Source organism: Orcinus orca, chromosome 1 (assembly GCF_937001465.1).
Source record: "Orcinus orca chromosome 1, mOrcOrc1.1, whole genome shotgun sequence".
Taxonomy (NCBI): domain Eukaryota; kingdom Metazoa; phylum Chordata; class Mammalia; order Artiodactyla; family Delphinidae; genus Orcinus; species Orcinus orca.
In genome coordinates this window covers 104120941-104142267 of record NC_064559.1, presented here as the reverse complement: position 1 = coordinate 104142267, position 21327 = coordinate 104120941, and the positions used below count along the sequence as shown (strand labels likewise).

General features: G+C 38.0%; 1 protein-coding gene across 9 annotated transcripts in view; it reads right to left on the bottom strand.

The window, feature by feature from the left end:
* ARNT (aryl hydrocarbon receptor nuclear translocator) overlaps positions 1-21327 on the bottom strand; it is a 62589-nt gene that overhangs the window by 3561 nt on the left and 37701 nt on the right. For 5 of the 9 annotated variants that reach the window (XM_033415599.2, XM_049693730.1, XM_049693741.1 and 2 more), the window contains 14 exons: positions 17885-18098; positions 16588-16690; positions 13250-13315; positions 12744-12829; positions 11118-11194; positions 10326-10460; positions 7990-8064; positions 5681-5832; positions 2947-3057; positions 2710-2782; positions 2433-2556; positions 2139-2241; positions 1611-1758; positions 302-464 (listed from right to left, as the gene is read on the bottom strand). In XM_033415599.2, coding sequence (XP_033271490.1) covers positions 302-464; positions 1611-1758; positions 2139-2241; positions 2433-2556; positions 2710-2782; positions 2947-3057; positions 5681-5832; positions 7990-8064; positions 10326-10460; positions 11118-11194; positions 12744-12829; positions 13250-13315; positions 16588-16690; positions 17885-18098 — 1630 coding nt within the window. Of the gene's footprint in view, positions 1-301; positions 465-1610; positions 1759-2138; positions 2242-2432; positions 2557-2709; positions 2783-2946; positions 3058-5680; positions 5833-7989; positions 8065-10325; positions 10461-11117; positions 11195-12743; positions 12830-13249; positions 13316-16587; positions 16691-17884; positions 18099-21327 lie in introns of those variants that run through there. The other 4 variants (XM_033415600.2, XM_049693718.1, XR_007469908.1 and 1 more) reach the window with 3 other exon arrangements.

Here is a 21327-nt window from a genome sequence, read left to right as displayed (position 1 = left end):
GTGCAGCACAGGCTCTAAGCACGCGGGCTCAATAGTTGTGGCTTGCGGGCTCTAGGCGCGCAGGTTTCAGTAGTTGTGGCACGTGGGCTCAGTAGTTGTGGCTCCTGGGCTCTAGAGCGCAGGCTCAGCAGTTGTGGTGCACGGGCTTAGTTGCTCCGCGGCACGTGGGATCTTCCCGGACCAGGGCTGGAACCCGTGTCCCCTGCATTGGCAGGGGGACTCTTAACCACTGCGCCACCAGGGAAGCCCCAAATCCTTTCACTTTAGTGGTGTGATATTTCTCCTTCTAGTCTGAACTCACCAAAGTTGGATCCACGATTGGTGAGACTTGGGTAGGCAGCGGCACCAGGTGATGCAGTGGAAGCTCCAGGGAGGGACATGGGGCTGAAGGAGGAGGGAGTCTGAAAGTTGCCTACACCAAATTGGGAAGAACGAGTCTTGGCTGTAGCCTGGGTAGCCGCCTGCTAAAAGAAAGAAAGGGGTAGAGAACAAATGGAACATTAATATTATTGCACAGGCCATTCCTGTGAGAGTTAATGTTACCTCTGTCAATCACTGGATTCTTCTGAGCCAAGCTCATTACTTATATGCCATTGTATATTTCTTCCAATTAACTCCCAATCTCCCTTGACACTATTTTTAGACACGTGATAAATTGCAAAAAACAAAGAACTATGGGATTAGTAACAGTACACGTTTATTTAGAGTTGTGAGAATTAAACGAAAATGACTTAACCGAAAGCATTTTATAAACTGTAAAGTTATACAAAAACTAGAGATATTAATAATAGTATAGCATTATATATAGAGAAAAAACACTTTGTATCATTTTATTTAGTCTGTACCACATTTATTTGTTCCTAATGATTTTTTTTTTTTGGAAACTAAACATTTTTCTCACTACAATATTAATGCATATGTACTGTGGGATATTTTCAAAAGGAAGGAAAATAAAAAGGAAATAATCATCCATAATTCTACCACCAAAGACCCATGGTTAACATTTTTGGATAACTTCTTCCAGTTTTTATTTTCCTATGCATTTTTTATACAATGAGGTCATACTGCATATAACAATTCTGGAGCTTACTTCTGGTTTTGGCTTTTTTATTTAAGATATTACTTAGCAATATAAGTATATATCAACATATGACAGGACATTAGCTTTAGCCTTAACATATACTTTATATATACACATATATACTATATGAGGATTTTTCAACACAATTTTTTTTATTTTGGTAAATAGATATCACTGTGTATAAATTAGTGATTAATTTTCTCCTTTGTCCCTGTATTTTGTAGCCCTAACCAAAGTGGAAACTTCTCAGAATTTACTCCAAAACAAATCTGAAACTGAAACCTGTTCAAGATGTTTGTGAGCAATTTTTGATTTAAGGTGAATGTGAAAACTATGGACTCTGAGATGTTTGTATTATCTATGGTTTTTAATTATCTAGCTGCTCCCAATAAAGATAAAAATTGGAAGGAAGGGGATGGAGGGGTGGAAAGAAGATGTCTAAGACAGACAGCAATAATTTTACACATGTAGAAAAGCCTAACCAAGCAAACAAAAAATACACAAGGGACAGACAGATGAGAAGGTTTACCTGGGCAGAGAAGCCTGGGCGGGTGCTAGGGGTCCAAGCTGGGGCTGCTCCCTGGGTAGGATTGGAGTGGCGAGAAATCTGGGCCAACATCTGCCCTGCAGAAGCTGATGGCTGGACAATGGTTACAGGAGGGGCCAGACCACTATTTCTAGGAGTGAACAAATAGTGAGGTAAGGATTTAAAAGGTGCATTTATCACAGAATCTAGGAATCACAGGACAATCTAGTGCTATACCTAGATTCCCTTGACTCCCTGGGGTTAAGGAAAACTTGATAACAGAATTTGGAAAAGACGAGAAAGACTGACAGTCACACACTGATCAGGACACACAGAGATGGAACCTAGAACATGGCAACAGGACAGGTGCAAAGAAAAAGGAGGAAGAAAAACAAGCTTGTCTCATCCTAGGCCTACAAGTTCCACTGCTTGTCTGAAATAACCAGAGAAAGTTAGGGAAGAATAAAACTTGGATTCAGTAACTGAATCCCTCAGTTGCCATGTAAAGTAGCACACACATGTGGGGCTCACCTGAAACTCTCTGCCGGCCGGGAGGTAGGAGGGAATGTGTTGCCCTGGGAGAATAACTGTTGGGTGGCAGGGACAGTGCTGGAGGAGATGACTTTACTCTGATCTGTGGACCAAAAGGAGTTGGGGGAGGGCCAGTCAAGGGGCTGTAGTATATTAGTTCAGCAAGTTCCTATTTACTCACGAGGTATTAGGATTAAATGGAAATATACTGGGAGACTACTGATTGGGCAATTGTAGGCCCATCAGTAAGTGATGAAAATGAGAATTTAAAATGAAAATAAGGAAGAAACATACCCGTATTGATGTTGGAGTAGATTTCTGAAAATCTTGGATCTCTATCTTGGGCAAATAGACCCTCTGACTTCTCGAGGGGCTTGCTGTGTTCTGGCCCTGTGGTTGTCACAGGCTGAACAGAAACCTGTGGAAATACAATGATAAAAATAACCAAGAAGGTTTAACATGACAACTCAATAACCCTAAAATTCATGTAAAGATACAAATATATTCTAACTGGCTCTCAGGGATACTTCTTAAGGAAATGCTCACCATCCTTCAAAGAAGACACACTAACCTGGGAATGATTGTAGCTGGCTAGTCCATCTCTTCCTTGTACCACATCCAATTCTGTTTGCTGTTGCTGCTGCCTATATGTTAAAGGCAAGTAAAGAGAGAAACGGGAAAAAAGATTTTTAAAAAGAATCTGGGGAAAGGGCTTAAAACAAACAAATAATCAAAAAAGTGGGACTGTATACGGCCACCAGCCCAGGCTAGTCACTGCTCAATAAATGATTCTCTGACCATTTCTCACCTGGGTGCCAGCTGCCCTGAGCCCATCTCCAGGGATAAATTAGCTGTGGGACCTAGCTGTGGCCTCTGGATTGTGTTGGGCAGTGTAGGCCGTGGTTCCTGGCTAGAGTTCCTAAGAAAATGAAGAGTAGAGAGAACAAAGAAAAAAAAATATCTGACTCTGTTTGTACATAAGACATTATAGATTCACCTGTACATGGGGTAATCACTGATCAATTCCCCTTTCAAGTCCAATCCTATGATAACCTGTAACTTCAGATTCAGCAAATATTTCACACTACAGAAAACATGGTACAAATAGAAACTATGTCCTATGGAACAAGAGTTCATCCTGTTTGGGCTCTAACTCCTTCCAGGTATTCAATACCTAGTCGTTGTGGATGTGTGTATGTATATGTTGTATATCCATATACTGTGTTTTAAAAAAAGCATAAGTAAAAAACTGAAAGTACACAATGAAACATTAACAAAGACTATTTCTGGATAGTGAGAATTTTTTTCCTTCTCTTTACTATTTTCAATACCTTCCGAATTTTCTACAAAGAGTATTTATTACAAAATAAAATATTAAGAATCAACTAAAACTTACTGTAGTGGGAAAAACTGTAGTATGCAAAAATGGGGAAAGCCATTATTTCCAGAAACAACTTCTTAAAAAGACTTACACATTTCAAAACTTAAGCAAAACAGAAATACAAAACAGTTGTTGTTCTGTAATATAAAGATACAAAATCAAAACCCCAAAAAACTACAATGACCTGAGTCCTAAGCTAATGAAAATTTCTAACTGAATCCACTCAGTTATACTAAAATTAATTAGCAAAGAACTAAACTTTACAAGCCCTAAAAGTTGAATTGGAGGACAGAGACTCAATGTTGTCACCGATATTATTCACACTTGCTAATTATTCATAATCAGATCTTCACACGTGGGTTTAAGGCCAATTCTACACAGATAGATTAAATGGAAAAGAAGTACCTTGACACCCGACACCCACTAGGATGGGTACAATAAAAAAAGACAGCAAGAATATGGAGAAGCTGGAACCCTCATACATTGCTGATGAGAATGTAAAATGGTACAGCAGCTTTGGAAAACAGTTTGGGAGTTCCTCAAAAGATTAAACATAGAGTCACCATGTGACCCAGCAATTCTACTCCTAGGTATATACCAAAGAGAATAAAAACATATCCACACAAAAACTAGTAAACAAATGTTCATAGCAGCAGTCTTAGTAGCCAGAAAGTGTAAACAACTCAATATCCATCAACTGATGAGTGGATAAACAAAATGTGGTATACCAATACGAAGCAATATTATTTGGCAATAAAAAGAAATGAAGTACAGATACATGCTACAACATGGATGATCCTTAAAATATTATACTAAGTGAAAGAGGCCAGTCACAAAAGAACCATATACTATATGTTTCCATTTATAAGAACAGGCAAATTTATAGAGACGCAGAATAGAATAGTTGTTACATACGGCTTGGGGAGGATGACCATTAATTAGTACAGGATTTCTTTGGAGGTAATAGTTTTTTTGTGTGTGTGGTAATACTTGCACAACCCTGTGACATACTTAAGAAACTGTACACTTTAAATGAGTAAACTGTACGGTATATGAAATCTATTTTAATAAAATTGTTTCTTACAAAGCTGAGAAATTTCAAAGAGAAAAGAATCAAGGAACAGAGAAACAGAAGCTAACAAAAGAGTGAATATAGCTATGCTCTAAAGCAAACTATGGTCTGTGGGCCAAATCCAGTCCGTTGCCTGCTTTTGTAAATAAAAGTTTACTGGAACACAGCCATCTTTATCCATTTCATTTGTCTAGAACTGTTTTCGTGCTGTAACAGCAGAATTGAGAAGCTGCAATAGAGACTGTATGCCCCACAATGCTAAAATATTTAGTATCTGGTCTTTTACAGAAAGTTTGCAGATACCTGCTCTAGAAAAAATTCCTGTCAGACTATAGTAATAAACTGGTGTATAAAAAACAAAATCCTGGGCTTCCCTGGTGGCGCAGTGGTTGAGAGTCCACCTGCCAATGCAGGGGACGCGGGTTCATGCCCTGGTCCGGGAAGATCCCACATGCCGCGGAGCTGCTGGGCCCGTGAGCCATGGCCGCTGAGCCTGCGCATCCGGAGCCTGTGCTCCGCAACGGGAGAGGCCACAACAGTGAGAGGCCCGCGTACCGCAAAACAAAACAAAAACAACAACAACAACAAAAAATCCTTTCTAAAAAGGGTTGAAACATAAAGTTGAAATACAGTTGACCCTTGAATAACACGGGGGTTAGGGGAACCGAAGCTCTGAGCAGTCGAAAATCTGAGTATAACTTATAGTCGGCCCTCCGTATATGCAGCTCACGTAGTACTGTAGCATTTACTACTGAAAAAAATCTGCATATAAGTGGACCCACACAGTTCAAACTCATGTTGTTCAAAGGTCAACTGACCAAACCCTTCACATTTCAGAATCTAATCTCTAAGCTACTGTTCGTTAAAATTTTACTCTACCTGTATAAGTCAACTATACTCTAGTAAAAAATTAAATTAAAAAAAATTTTACTCTACCTGGATGAACTACCCCAAATTCTAAGAAGTTGGAAGATGAAGAAATAATGGTGTTTACTACTAGAAAAGTAGAAGAGGAGGTAACCTGATAAGGCTAACCAGACTTGGCCCGTGAGAAATCCCAACATTGGAAAAGGTCTTTATGGTACATACTTCACATTGGTGTTGGTACAGATGATGTACTCAATTTCATCTGAGTAAGGGTTCTGGAAAGTAAAAGAGCTGGTTCTCATCCAGAGCCATTCTCGGTTCTTAGACCGAAACCGGAACATGACAGATAGCACCTGGCCTTTTAACTTCACCACCTGAAAAAGTTTTCATGCTATCAGTTGAAACCCACAAAAAATTTTCTTTAGACATTTACAACCTTAAGATCCTTGTGTCACTGTCCTTGAAGTAACAGTCTCTTGCAATGTTACTAACAAAACAACATTTTGTTGTTTTGGGGAGTAAAAATAAGTGACTAAACAATAAGGAGGTATATTTATCATGTTTCTTCTCAGAGTCCCAAGCTATCTAACCACTCTTGTCAATATCAAACAGGAGTAACAATTATTCCAGGAGAGAAAAGACTACCTTTCCCCACTTCCTTTAGAAAGTCCCTTAAAGATACACTGATCTAGCAAATTTACTAGGAGTTTATAAGTTTAATGACACTGAACATAGCTTATATGTTGCCCCTCAATCCTAGCTTTTTCTGCCAAGCCTGAGAATTTGTTTTCATAGCACCCATGAAGGTTTCTATAAATAAAACTAAGTTGGCTTTAGTTTTGTTTTTCTTTTATTTTTTAAAAGAAAGCAATTTTAGATCATTTTAGTTTCTAATCTCAAAGAACAGAAAATAATCTTTTGAATCCCCTCCTTAACAGTAAAAAAAATAATATTAGCAGCTAACATTTATTTGGTACTTACTATATGTCAAGCACTAGGCTATGTGTTTTTTTCTTTTTTTAAGAACAACATTTATTTAACATTATAAAAAAGAAATGAGATATGAACATCTACATTTAAACAATAATAAGTAGTCTTTAATACATGCGCTCACTGTATAATATATGCACAACGAACATCATTACATTTGTATACAAACTAAGTACTGGATTTGAAACCTGATTATTACTGTACATATTCATGCCAATGAAGTATAAGCCCAGTAATTCAAAATACCTACACTTTAAATTGCTTTTTAAGAAAAAGTTAAGTGATAACATTTGTGTTTAAGTTGACAAGAGTGTGGCAGTAACCGCTGACATTACAATCTGACTGAGAAATAATTATAACAGAAAACGGGACATACTTCACTTAGCAATAATAAAATGGCACATTTAAAATACATAAATAAAATTTTAAAAAATCAAATGTGAAACAAAGCATGACAAGAACCAAAATGGGAAGAAAAAAAAAGAGAGAAAAACAACCTTCACTAGAAATAGCAACTAAATTTATGTACTGAAAAGCAAAAAGAAATACAAATCCATCTAGACATAAGAAACATCAAAATCTAGGTATCAGCAACTAGTCTGCACATTAAAAAGTACCTTTGCTTCTGTACTCTAGTATCATAGCAGCAACTGATGTCAGAATAAAAACCATGAGATTACAGAGTGTATATATGGCCCATTGCTTTGGAATAAACATTTTTCTAGAAATGATAAAGTGATACTCTGTGGCCCTAAGTGTGAGAATTATGAATTTCATGGATTTAAAATATACTGTACAACATCTCGCACTGCCAGAAGTCCACGTCCTTAGCTTTGAATGGTTTCAACAGAAGTCAGAATAGCTTTTCTAAGACTACACTACAAAAAAAAAAAAAAAAAGACTACCCGTACATGGAATGTGAGTGGATGGAACAGGTGATGCTGAGGAATTAGAGACAGAGAGACTTTTTACTGCCATTGTCTGATTTCCTCTAGAAGTTGGCCTTTGTGCTTTAAATGCTTTATCTTATATACCCATTGTATCAGTAAAAACACTATTGAGGTTTAAAGAGGAAAACTAACCAGTCCAATATAAAGTAAGAGCTACTATCTAAAGCCAAGCCTGTCCTGAAATTAAATTCGCCAGATGTTTTCAGGATCTAGGGCCTGAAATTAAGAGTTTGCTTACAATTAAGAGCCAACTTTCACTTATCTATAAAAGAACCATGAAATGAATTTTTCAACTACTATCCACTGTTCAGTGAAGTGTAGAATATTTTAAATACTTTAAAGACAGCCCCTTGGATATAAGACACTGAGTAGCCAAAGGCAAACAAAAATACCTTGAACATTATCCATAGTTTCAAAGTACTGGTCCTTTTCTGTTTCTTAAAAATACAGGTTAAGTACTAAAGTACATAAAACTGCAGGGCCTGCCACAGTACTAGGTTAATCAGCAGTCAATAAATATTTGTGGAATGAATGTAATAATAGATATTAGATTAAAATACTATTCCAATCCAAACCAGGAAAAAAAGTTACCTGTTGGAAGCTGTCTCTTAGAAGCTGCTGGTCTTCAGGATGACAGAATTCTACAATATTCTTTCCTAAGAGTTCCTAAAAGAGAAAAAGAAGAGTAAAATTGACACTTTTATGATCATCTAACTTTCCTGGGCCATTAGTAGGAGACTTGGAATCATTTCTCTTGCTTTTATCCTAAGATTATGGATAAGAGTGGAGGGGGGAAAAAAAAGACAAACAAAAAAAGATGGAATCTGCTAAACAACTGACCTCTAGAGCATTCTTCTTTTTCAGGATATTGTACATTTATTTTAACTGAATTTTTTACAGATTTGAGGTATAATTTAGATAAACTCACTCATTCTAAATGAATTTTATAATTCTAATTTGATGACCTATAATAAATTTATACAGTTGTACAACCATTACCACAATTCAGTTTTAGAACACGTCCACTGCACCCAAAAGTGCCCTTCTGCCCGTTTGTAGTCAATCCCTGCTCCTAATCCTTTGGCCAACCACTGATCTGCTTCTGCTTCTTCAGTTTTGCCTTTTCTATACAAATGGAATCATACAATAGGTAGTCTTCTGTGTCTGGCTTCTTTCATTTAACACAATATTTTTGAAGTTCATCTCTGTTGTTCCATGTATCAATAGTATATCCCTTCTATTGCTCATAAATATTCTAACATGGATATAACACAGTGTGTATCCATTCACTAGTTAATGGACATTCCACTTTTTGGCTATTATGAATAATACAGATATGAACATCTGTGTATAAATCTTTGTGTGAACATATGTTTTCATTTCTCTTGGGTAAATACTTAGGAGTGGAATTGCTAATTTGTAGGGTAAGTGTATGTTTAACTTTTAAAGAAACTGCCAAAATGGTTTTCCGAAGTAGTTATACCATTTTACTTATCTACTAACAATGTATGAAGGTTCTGTTTCTCCATGTTCCTGCCAGTACTTTTTGATGATAGCCATTCTAATGGGCATATAGTGGTATCTCATTGTGGCTTTAATCTGTACTTTCCTAATGACAAGCAACTATTTATATGCCATTCATATTGCTTCTCTGGTGAAATGTCTATTCAAATCTTGTGCCCCTTTTTTACTGGCTGGTTGTCTTAATGAGTTCTGAGAGTTCTTTAGTCTGGATACAAATCCTTTTTCAGATATATGATTTACAAATATTTTCTCCCAATTTGTGGCTGGTCTTTTCACTTTCTTAATGATGCCCTTTTAAGAGGGCAAATTTTAACTTTTATGAAACCCAACTTACCAAATTTTTTCTTTTGTGAATCATGCTTTTAGGGTCATATAGAAAATCTTTGCCTAGGGAATTCCCTGGCAGTCCAGTCATTAGGACTCGGCACTTTCACTGCTGTGGCCTTGGTTCAATCCCTGGTGGGGGAATTAAGATCCTGCAAGCTGCACAACGTGGCCAAAAAAAAAATCTTTGCCTAACTCAAGATCACAAAGATTTTATCCTATTTTCTTCTAGACGTTTTATAACTTTGGCACTTACACATTTATATCTTCGAGTTGATTTCTGTGTACGGTGTGAGGTAAGAGTCTAAGTTCTTTCTGTTTTGTTTTGCCTATGAGTATACAATTGTTCCGTCACCATCTATTGGAAAAGCTTCTTTTCCCCTTGAATTGTCTTGGCATCTTTGTTGAAAATCAGTTGACCATAAATATGAGAACAGACTCGATTCTCATCTACTGATCTATGTAACTATTCCTACACCAACACCACGCTGTGTTGGTAACAACAGCTTTACAACAGGTGTTGCATCAGGTACTGTAAATGCTCTCTGACTTTGTTCTCCTTTTTCAAGATCTCTTTTGCACCAACCTCTTTACAGAAGTCCCTCCTGGCAGCTATAATTTTGAAAGTTTATGTAATGACTTGTTTCTCAATTCAGACATAGTTACCTGGTCTGCTGAATGAGATATCTAAATAAATCATAATAACTGGTGCTAAATTTGCATACTTTATGGGTTACTATGCAACTAGATGATTATATGAATTATCTAAAGGTGGCCAAATCATTATAACTAGTTTTTGCATCATCATCTGTATTAATATCACTAACAAAAAAGAAATACATTACCTGTACCTGCTGCTCTAGCCTGGTTTCACAAGCCATATTTTTCTAGATCAGATGATAACCTTGGTAGGAAGCTGAAATTATATTTAGCTATCAACAGACTAGGATCATCTCTTTTTCTGAGTTGGGGCTGACATGTTTTGGTTATCTCTGGAATTATACGATTGAATAATCTCAGCATAGCAAAGGGAAAACAGAAGCCTAAATATCAGTGGCGTAATAGCTCCAGCTCCTCACCTGTGGTTGGTAGCCAACGGTAGCCACACAGCGATGATCCACAAAAGTGAAGATTCCCTCAATATTGTGTCGAGAGATGAACTCCGTTGGCTGACAAACATTACTCATGTCTGTACAGTTGGGAGAACTAGTTACCTGAAAGAAAAGAGATAAAAATGAGATAAAATGACACCATTCTTTACAGATGTATTTCCCATCAGGTTTCCAATTTTAGGAATTTCTAAACTTTCACAACCCATCCAAAAAGGAAAAAGTGATCATCACAGATAGGGCATGAGGCCTAGCTCCACTCCTACACATGTACTCTTCACAAACTTTGTAAAGAAAGGTAATAATTCATTCAACCTAAAACCCACTTACTTTCATTTAGCTAGGTGGTATTCACTATTCAGATTGGAAAATTATACTCCCAAGTAACCAAGAAACATCTGTTTTTATAAGGAGAATCAAAATAATTCCAATTCTCTACTGTTAGTCATGTAATGAAAAATGAAAAGATCTCTCTTCTATTGTATAGGAGCAAAAGAAATTAGTTGGAAATAGAAAATTCAGCATTGCAAAGCTAAAAGTATGAAAGAGGAAAAGATCTCTCTCTCTCACTCTCTTCAGCTTCTGCTAAATCCAAGAGAAGCAATGTTAACTATGAATACCATATTCCTCAAAATATTCGGAGTTTTTCAGAATTCTTCATTTGTATTCAGAGAGTAAAAGAAAAAATAACATGAACACATCCTGAAGGAGATTTTCTCCCACTGAAAATGGGTGATATAGATGTGAAAAATTCATACTTGCCTGTAGTCTGCCAATAGCCACTAGGCAAAACTTGCTCCCCTGGCCAGCCTCTGGGTCATCATCTGGGAGGGAGACACCTTCAGGAAGGTGAAGTTAAAAGGTTTAACAGGTATCTCAAACTCAATTGCCTTCAAAAGTCAGATATGTAAAGATTTAAAACACATGTAGGTATGAAGAGACTAGGTATGAAACAATACAGACTGCTGAAAGATAAAAAATAAAGGTAAACAACCCAAAGAACTTACCATATATATCAGGTACTATTTTAAGTACTTTTATATATATTAATTCATATATTATACTCACATTAATTATAATAAACTGCAGAGAACAGGTCCCACTCAAAGTATTCTAAAAGACTATGCTGGCCAAGCCAAATACATATGAAGACAGCCATTTACTCTGTGACCATATCACAGGCAGAGAACGATGTCTTGCCTAACCTGTGACTTTCAAAGTAAGCAAACAACCAAAAATGAGATTAAACCAAACACCAATAGTTATTTATGTACTTTGGAAAAGAGACAAGCTAGTGTTTCAATGTTTATGTGGAAAGGGAAGAAGGATGCACTTTCCCCCTACTCTTTGCATATTTTTCTTCTTTTTACCAAGAAAAATAGTATTTCTTTGAGAGCTACATAGAAGTATAAAAGATCATGTGTATCTCAAACGCATGGTTTATACAGTATATAAACTAAAAAGTTCAAACTTCATTATGACTTAAAATTAATTTTTCTTAATTACATTTAACTACCATTTATTGGGTGCCTACCATATGCCAGGCACTAGGCTGGGTGCTTTCCTTACATTAAATCTAATTCTCACAATAACTCTATATGGGTTATATTATCTCTAAATTATAGATGAGAAAATTGAGGGTTTTTTTTTCCCATACAAGTCAAGCAACTTACCCTAAGTTATACCACTAATAAATAACAATGCCAGAATCAAACCCAGGTTTTTCCAAATCCAAAGTTTAACCTTTACCAAAATACACCACCTTGCCTCTCTTAGTTTCTATCTCCCTACAACCCCCACTTCCCAGGCACACCTAGCCAGCAGGGAGGTAATAAAATTGCTACGATTTGGAAACTCTGACAAGCCAGGTTAAAAGGCTGATCCTTGTACCCCAACCACTTTTCTCACATTCCCTTTTTGACTTCAAGTTCTAGTAAAATTAATCCGCTCACATCCTGATTTAAAGTCTTTGCAGAGAATATCCCCTTTACAAGTTACTACAATCAAGCCATTTACCCGCTTCTCCATCCAAGTCTTGCTCCTTCTTTAGAAAACTTTCCCAAATCAACTGCATTCAATGTCAACTGCTTCTTTGCACACAAATACTTAGATACAGGTATTCAGTATACATTACTATTTGGACATTTAAAAACTACATTCTGTGACACAGCCATCACCAAGTCATTTTCAAGTCTGAGTAATCCATCTCCCTAACTGGAATATAAGATCCATAAAGGAAGGGAAGGAGTCCACTTTTTCTTTCCTATTACAGTTTATACCAAAGTACATTTCATATACTACAGGTACATGATAAATATTAGCTAACTTTCTTGGACTCTGTGAGGAACTTGCTGCACCCAGGAAGAAGTCACTATTCAACTTTCCTACCTGCTGGGGGCCAGGCCTTGATATAGCCTGTGCAGTGGACCACCACGAAATGAGGTTCCCCATCCTTCACAGAGCCAAGTCCATTCCTAGAAAAATTACAGGTGTGAGGAGAAAACCCTACCCAGTAACATTTAAAAGGCAATGCTGGCTTAGTACCTTTAACTTTAGGCTCTTGGGTGTTTATAAAACAGGACGACTGTACTTGGACCTTTCCCACCCAAAAGTGACCAGCATATATTTTACCTTTGCCAAAGTAAAGCAACTGAAAGGTACTGCAGCAGGAAGAAAGTATCAATAGGTAAAGTGGTAGCGTAACTTCCTTAAACAGGATGAGCAAAAGCTTTAGAAGTTCAGGAAAATATTGCCAGAAAAAAAGCAACTGGGAAGTGAGGGATGAGGGTGAGGGCTGCTGAAGGAAGTACAATAGTAAAATAGTTGAAAATGTGACGATCTCTAAAGGTACTTGGCCATCCCTTTGGGTTTTTTTTTACAGCTTAGGATCTCACCTGCATCTGTTTCTTACAAAGCTCAGTCTATTCATGGAGACTGGGTCCACAGAGCTACTGCCACACCTGTTTCAATGAACAGAGAGATTAAAAGCAATTAAGTTGCACTATCATTCATACAACTCAACAGAAAAACAAACAACTCAATGGAAAAATGGGCAGAAGACTTAAAGAGACATTTCTCCAAAGAAGAAATACAGATGGCCAATAGGCACATGAAAAGATGCTCAACATCGCTAATTATTAGAGAAATGCAAATCAAAACTACAATGAGGTACCACTTCATGCCAGTCAGAATGGCCATCATTAAAATGTCTACAAATAACAAATGCTGGAGAGGGTATGGAGAAAAGGGAACCCTCCGACACTGTTGGTGGGAATGTAAGTTGGTGCAGCCACTGTGGAAAACAGTATGGAGGTTCCTCAGAAAACTAAAAATAGAATTACCATATGATCTAGCAATCCCACTCCTGGGAATATACCCAGACAAAACTATAATTCAAAAAGGTATTATAGGGCTTCCCTGGTGGCACAGTGGTTGAGAGTCCACCTGCCGATGCAGAGAACATGGGTTCGTGCCCCAGTCCGGGAGGATCCCACATGCCGCGGAGCAGCTGGGCCCGTGAGCCATGGCCACTGAGCCTGCGCGTCCGGGGCCTGTGCTCCACAATGGGAGAGGCCACAATGGTGAGAGGCCCGCGTACCACAAAAAAAAAAAAAAAAAAGGTATTATAGGGCTTCCCTGGTGGCGCAGTGGTTGAGAGTCCGCCTGCCGATGCAGGGGACACGGGATCGTGCCCTGGTCCAGGAAGATCCCACATGCCGCGGAGTGGCTGGGCCCGTGAGCCATGGCTGCTGAGCCTGCACGTCCAGAGCCTGTGCTCCGCAATGGGAGAGGCCACAACAGTGAGAGGCCCGCGTACCACCAAAAAAAAAAAAGGGTATTATACATGCACCCCTACGTTCACAGCAGCACTTTTCACGATAGCCAAGACATGGAAACAACCTAAATGTCCACTGAAAGAAGAATGGATAAAGAAGATGTGGTACATATATACAATGGAATACTACGCAGCCACAAAAAAGAACGAAATGCCATTTGTAGCAACATGGATGCAACTAGAGATCATTATATTAAGTGAAGTAAAACAGAAGGAGAAAGACAAATACCATATGATATCACCTATATGTAGAATCTAAAATATGACACAAATGAACCTATCTATGAAACACAAACAGAATCAGGGGCATAGAGAACAGACTGGAGGTTGCCAAGGGGGAGGGAGGTAGGAGAGGACTGGATTGGGAGTCTGGGATTAGCAGATGCAAACTGGTATATGTAGAATGGATAAACAACAAGGTCCTACTGTACAGCACAGGGAACTATATTCAATATCCTGTGATAAACTATAATGGAAAAGAATATGAAAATATATATGTATAACTGAGTCACTTTGCTGCACAGCAGTAATTAACACAACACTGTAATTCAACTATACTTCAATAAAAAAATAAATTAAAAAAAAAGTTGCACTACACTATCAAAGAAGCTTCCATCAGTTAACAGCCAGATAACAGGTTCTGAATACAACTTGACACAGAAAATTGGTAACAATGCCCCTAACAAGGAAGGATAAAGAAGTCAGGTTTGGTATTTCTAAAACTTGTAACTGTCCCAGAATTTTAAGTCAAAATGTTCTACATGCTCTGCAAATGCAGAGATTCTCTACATCAGGGGTTAATATACTTTTTCTGTAAATGACCAGACAGTAAATATTTTCAGCTTTGTGGGCCATACAATCTGTTGCAACTAGTCAATTCTGCTATTATAGCACAAAAGCAGCTACAGACAGTATGCGAACAAATGGGCATGGCTATGTTCTAATAAAGATTTATTTACAAGCAAAGAGTTGTGGTTTGTTGACTCCAGCACTATGCTGCAACACAATCTATTTGCTACATTTCGTTATTATTTATCTTGTTCCTGCCTATGTCTTTGCATTAGCCATGTCCACATGTTGCAACACTCTCTCCCATCCTCTACTTTCTTTCTTTCACTTCTTTAATAATAAATAAAATTTACACAGAATTTTACATGTGTCATGCACTATTTTAAGCATCTTTACATATATTTATTCATCTAATCCTTATAACAACTTTATGAGGTTGATATAACTCCCTATATTAGATGAAGAAATAAAAACACAAAGCAGGGGGACCCTCCCTCGTGGTCCAGTGGTTAAGAATCTGCCTTCCAATGCAGGAGACGCAGGTTCGATCCCTCGTCAGGGAACTAAGATCCCAGATGCTGTGGAGCAACTAAGCCTGTGAGCCACAACTACTGAGACCACCCGCTCTGGAGCCTGCGCACCACAACCAGAGAGCCCACACGTCACAACTACTGAGTCCATGTGCTCTGGAGCCTGCACACCACAAATAGAGAGAAGCCCATGCACTGCAACAAAGAGCCCATGCGCTGCAACTACGACCTGATCCAGCCAAAAATAAACAAATAAATATTTTTTAAAAAAGCAAACACAAAGCAGTCATTTAATCTGCTCAAGGTCTCAGAAGATAAGTGATAAATCCAGTAGTCTGGGTCCAGAAACTACTCTAAACCACTAAGCCACATAATATTCAATTTTTAAACTCCCCCAGGAAACCTTTCTTAATATCCTATTCATCATTTCTAAGAAGCATCCTCTCGTACAATGCAGTCAATTTCCATTATACAACCTGAATTTATTTTGTGACTTTAAGAAGTATTTTCTCTAGCTGTGAAGAAAAGTATCACTATCCTTTCTTCAGAATCCTAAAATGTATAGTATATAATTTATTAATGCTAAATATTAAGTGAAAGACATAATAAAGTCTTAAATTTCTACAAAAAAAGGAGGGGTGCAGAAATGGTCTGAGTACATGGATGTTGCCTTGTGATATACTGGGAAAAAACATAGGTATTAGCATCCGACTAGTATGGATTAGAATAAAATCCTGTATCAAACATTATCTATATAATCCTGGGAAGTCAATTTCTTTGAGTCTTTTTTTTTTTTTTAATCAGCAAAATAGTAACCATGAATTCTACCCTATTGGGCAGTTGTGGGAAATGAGATGACAGACATAAAGCACCTATCATAATGTTTGGCATAGGAGGAGTTCAGTAAACGTTAGTTTCCTTAACGCTTTATTCTGTGTTACAACTCACGTGGGTCTTGAGAGCTAAATTTAATCTAACTGGATCTTGGATTTAGAAGTTTAACTCCTCTGATCAGAAATCAAACCCTCAGCTCTTAATTCTTCCTATGGCAAATCACAATCCTCATCCTGACACTCACCTCATACGGCAAATAAAAGATCTCCTTGAGCCCATACACATCCTCATGGAAGACTGTTGACCTTCCTTTTTCACTGTTCCAGTCTTCAGATCAAGGATACGCCCTGAAGAAGGATGTGAAGAACAGTCTGGAGTACATTCTTGTGTGTGGGGAAGAGGGAGAGAGAGATACTGGAGGCAAAGATAAGTAAGTAGCCTATTCATGCTCTCCAATCTCCTTGCTTATAAGAGAATAAGCCAAGTAGGAGATGGATTTTTTTCAAGCCTAAAACACCTCTGTTCCCATCAGTGAATCTTACTTACTCTTCAGTTCAAAGCACTGGAAATAACTTTGTGCAAGGCAAGACAGGAGTAGAAGTAGGTAAAGTTGGCAAGCAAGAGCAAGGCTATATCCTTAGGTCTGATTATTTTTATAAACACACATGCATGTGCGTATGCACGCACACACACACACGGAGTGAATGTCACTGGTTTAATAAGAAGTAATTTTATATGCTACAGAAACACCCATCTGTCTCATGCTAAAATTGTTCCTCCCTTTATTATACAGAAACCAGTGGGAACTTTTGGGAAAAAGAAGAATTAGGAAAATGAAACCCATAAAAACATAAATGAAAGCTAAATACCAATATTAATATGACCATAATGGATTTTATTTTAATTACCAGTTTTACTCTGCTTCCACATTAAAATTTTTTCTAGATCGCTTAGGAGCAGATGTGACTTGTTTCCTTCAGCCAAACTAGGGCAGAAGGACTGAATAACATTAAATGGGGGTGTGGAGGTGGGGGCAAAAACAAGACAGAAAGATAGTATAAATACAAAAAAGAACCAAGAAAACACCTTACACACTGATAATCATCCCCCTCTAAAATAAAAATCTACTATCATAGAACCTAATACCAAGCCAAGGCCAAGCACAACTGGGTAGAAAAAATACCAGGTATTTACCCAACAAATGAGACAGAAAATGGATAATTTCATTCTTCTGGAATGGCTGGAGGGGTGGGGGTGGGGGTTATTGTAGGCTTGGCCTTTACTGTGTATTTACACTAATATTAAGATCAAAGTAAACTTTTTATAAGCATTGTCACTAATGAAACATTTTCTAAAGATGAGCTACAAAATATATTACCTGCATGTGGATAAAAAGAACAGATTATATGCATTAAAGGAGAAAATTCTAAAAGTTTTGCCAGATTCAATCAAAAAATTTAAGAGTTAAAATACCTCTTCTATCTCAGAAAAAAAAAGAAGAAAGAATTTGCTATTCATTTTCCATCCATATTAACTCATACCTGTCAGGGCATTTTCCGAAGTGGAAAGCTGCTCACGAAGTTTGTCCACATCATCTGGGTGCACCTGATCATAGAGTGTGCTACCAAACCATTCAGACTGCGGCTGGTTCAAAACAGGGGTCACTGAGTCAGAGACATATACCACCCGGCCTGTCTCACATGAGACAATAAACAGAAAGCCATCTGCTGCCTCCAAGATCAAATGTTTCAGTTCCTGCCCAAGGAAGAGAAATACAAGTTAATACTGAACTCTTCTGAAAAACCAAATATTATTCATGGAAAGAAGTAAGACACTTCAGGCCATATGTATCTCTCCATAAGTAATTGCTGGCTTCTGTCTAATCCACAGGCACAGCTTTGCAACCTAAATGTAACTACCTTCACGGACAAGAGAGTTTTTTCCAATAGGTATTTCCTCAATGTGTCTATGTCACTATCCATCTCCTCCTCTTTACCTCAGAACTCAAGACAGGGAATAAAAAGGCTTACCACTAACAATAATTGAGTTCTTGGGCTTCCCTGGTGGCACAGTGGTTAAGAATCCACCTGCCAATGCAGGGGACACGGGTTCAAGCCCTGGTCCGGGAAGTTCCCACATGCCGTGGAGCAACGAAGCCCATGCGCCACAACTACTGAGCCTGCGCTCTAGAGCCCGCAAGCCACAACTACTGAAGCCCCCATGCCTAGAGCCCATGCTCCGCCGCAAGAAAAGCCACCGCAATAAGAAGCCTGCGCACCGCAACGAAAAGTGGCCCCCACTCTCCACAACTAGAGAAAGCCCGCGCACAGCAATGAAGACCCAACACAGCCAAAAATAAATAAATTAAATAAATAAATAAATTTTTAAAAATTACTTTTTAAATAAATAAATAATTGAGTTCTAGATCTCACTCTCTCTGGTCTCTTTTTAGGATCTTGCTCTACAAATATTGGTGTTCTCTCTCTTTCCCCTCAGATCTTTTTTTTTTAAATAAATTTATTTATTTATTTTTGGCTGCGTTGGGTCTTGGTTGCTGTGCGCGGGCTTTCTCTAGTTGTGGCGAGTGGGGGCCACTCTTCGTTGCAGTGCGCGGGCTTCTCATCGCGCTGGCTTCTCTTGTTGCGGAGCACGGGCTCTTGGCACACGGGCTTCAGTCGTTGTGGGTCACGGGCTCTAGAGCGCAGGCTCAGTAGTTGTGGCACATGGGCTTAGTTGCTCCGCCGCATGTGGGATCTTCCTGGACGAGGGCTCAAACCTGTGTCCCCTGCACTGGCAGGTGGATTCTTAAACACTGTGCCACAAGGGAAGTCCCTCCCCTCAGATCTTAAACATGATCAAGTTTTCTCAATTCTATACAAAACTTCCCTCAACTTTGCCCAAATCATCTTTCAGCGCCAAGCTTAAATTAAGAGTAGTGTTACACTCACTGGCTCTACTCTCTTACTTTTCACTTATTTCTCAAACCCACTGCAATCTTCACTCTAAACCACTACATTCATGTTTTTTCAGGTTACTAATGTATTCCTAAATGCCAACTCAAGTCCCCTTTCCTGAGTCCATATCATTTTACTCAATGTCACTGCATATCTGATAGTGTTGTTCACTTTATCCTTTAAATTTTATTTCTCCCTAGCTTCTATGACACTGCACTCCAACTTATACTTCCTTTCCAAATGTACCTTCTCTGCTTCAGGTTCCCTTTCCTTGTTCAAGTCTCAAGTGTAGGCATTTCCAAGGTTCTATCTTAAGTTCTCTTCTCTATCCCATACTCTCTCCCTGAGAAATCATATCCACTCCTCCACTAAGAAATGATACCCAAATCCATATGCCTAGACTTGCCTAAAATCTATTAAGCATCTCCAAATAGACATTTTACCAGCAATTCAATTTCAACATCTCAAAACCTATCATTTCCCCCTTCGAAAACAATCCTCTGTGCTCTTCTAGCATTCCCTTTCTTGATTAACAGTATTCCCTTCCTCTCAGGATACAGGCCTCAAAACTCTTAACTCCTTTTTCTCACACTCCAGGGATAACTCAGTTTTATCAATTTTATTTTCAAATACAACGTCACTGTCCTAGTCATCTCATGCCAAGACAAATGGTCTTCCCGCTTTCAGTCTCCAATCCATCCTTAAAATGCTACCACATTTTTTATAGCTCCCCATTGCCTAAAAATTAAAATCTAAATTATTTAACATAACACCTAAATATTCCATCATCAGGTCCCAGCCTACTTTCCTATTACCATCTCCCAAGGCATGCTAAACTACCTGATTTTCCTTGAATAACCTGATTATTCTCACTATGCTTTTGATCAAGTTATTTCCAATACTTACAACCCTGTTCCCCTATTCTTTGCTTTCCATATTTGCACTTCTACAGGACTTATTACTGCACCTCTTTCTGATACAGAACTGATTCTGTGTTTATATTATGATTGATTTACTTACATGTCTGTTTCTACCAGTGACTATCTCTTACCATTCTTTACATTTCTAATAGCACAAAGAACCTGGTTAGCTTAAAAATGTGCATTACTGGAGTTTGTTGAATCAATATCTGTATGTGTTCTGTTAGAACAAATTGATTAGCTATTTCATTGTACATATATATAATATCTGTGCTATATGTACTTTCATACAGACCATCCTATTTGGAAAATTCTTATTGCTTTCTTCCAAATTATATTCTTTCTTTCCTTCTAATCCTCTGAATAAAAGCATGGCATCACAGGTCAATTTTTTCTTCCCTATACTTCCTATATTTTACAAGTTTTTCTGCAATAACCAAGTGTTATTTTTAATAAAACACAACATGGCTTCCTTACTCTTTGAAGTTTTTGCTGACTATTCTCACTCAGGCCTGGCCATTCTATTCACTTTAGCTATCCCTCTAGTGTGTGTGTGTATATACACACACACACACACACACACACACACACACACACACACACACACACACACACACACACACACACACACACACATTTAATCCTATATAAATTATTAATAAGTTTTTTAAGGCATTTCTTCTCCGTACCCATTTTCCTATCATTTTTCACTTATGTGTGTATCCTACCACTCACATATCCATATTCAGACTGAGTTCCTGAAAGGCTGGAAATGTTTTTGCCTTCTCTATTTTTCTCATAGTGCATCAAATGTACCAGAGTACATCTCTAAGCAACAACAACTTCCTATTAGACTCCTTGTATCACTAAAACTGGAAGCTGCTTCAAGAATAAAAAATAGTTTCCTTCCATCTTCTATAACCCTAAAGCCAAGGAAAAGAACTGGTTCATGGACACAGTCATTTCTTCTCCCTGTGATTCCACTGTTCTTCATGAGTACAGTTCTAAAGTACCTATAAGTTTTGCTAAATAGCTTTCACAATTCTTCTCTACTTCTCACTGCTCCAAAGCTAATAAATGATATAGTCAGGGATCAAAACTCACTCTCCC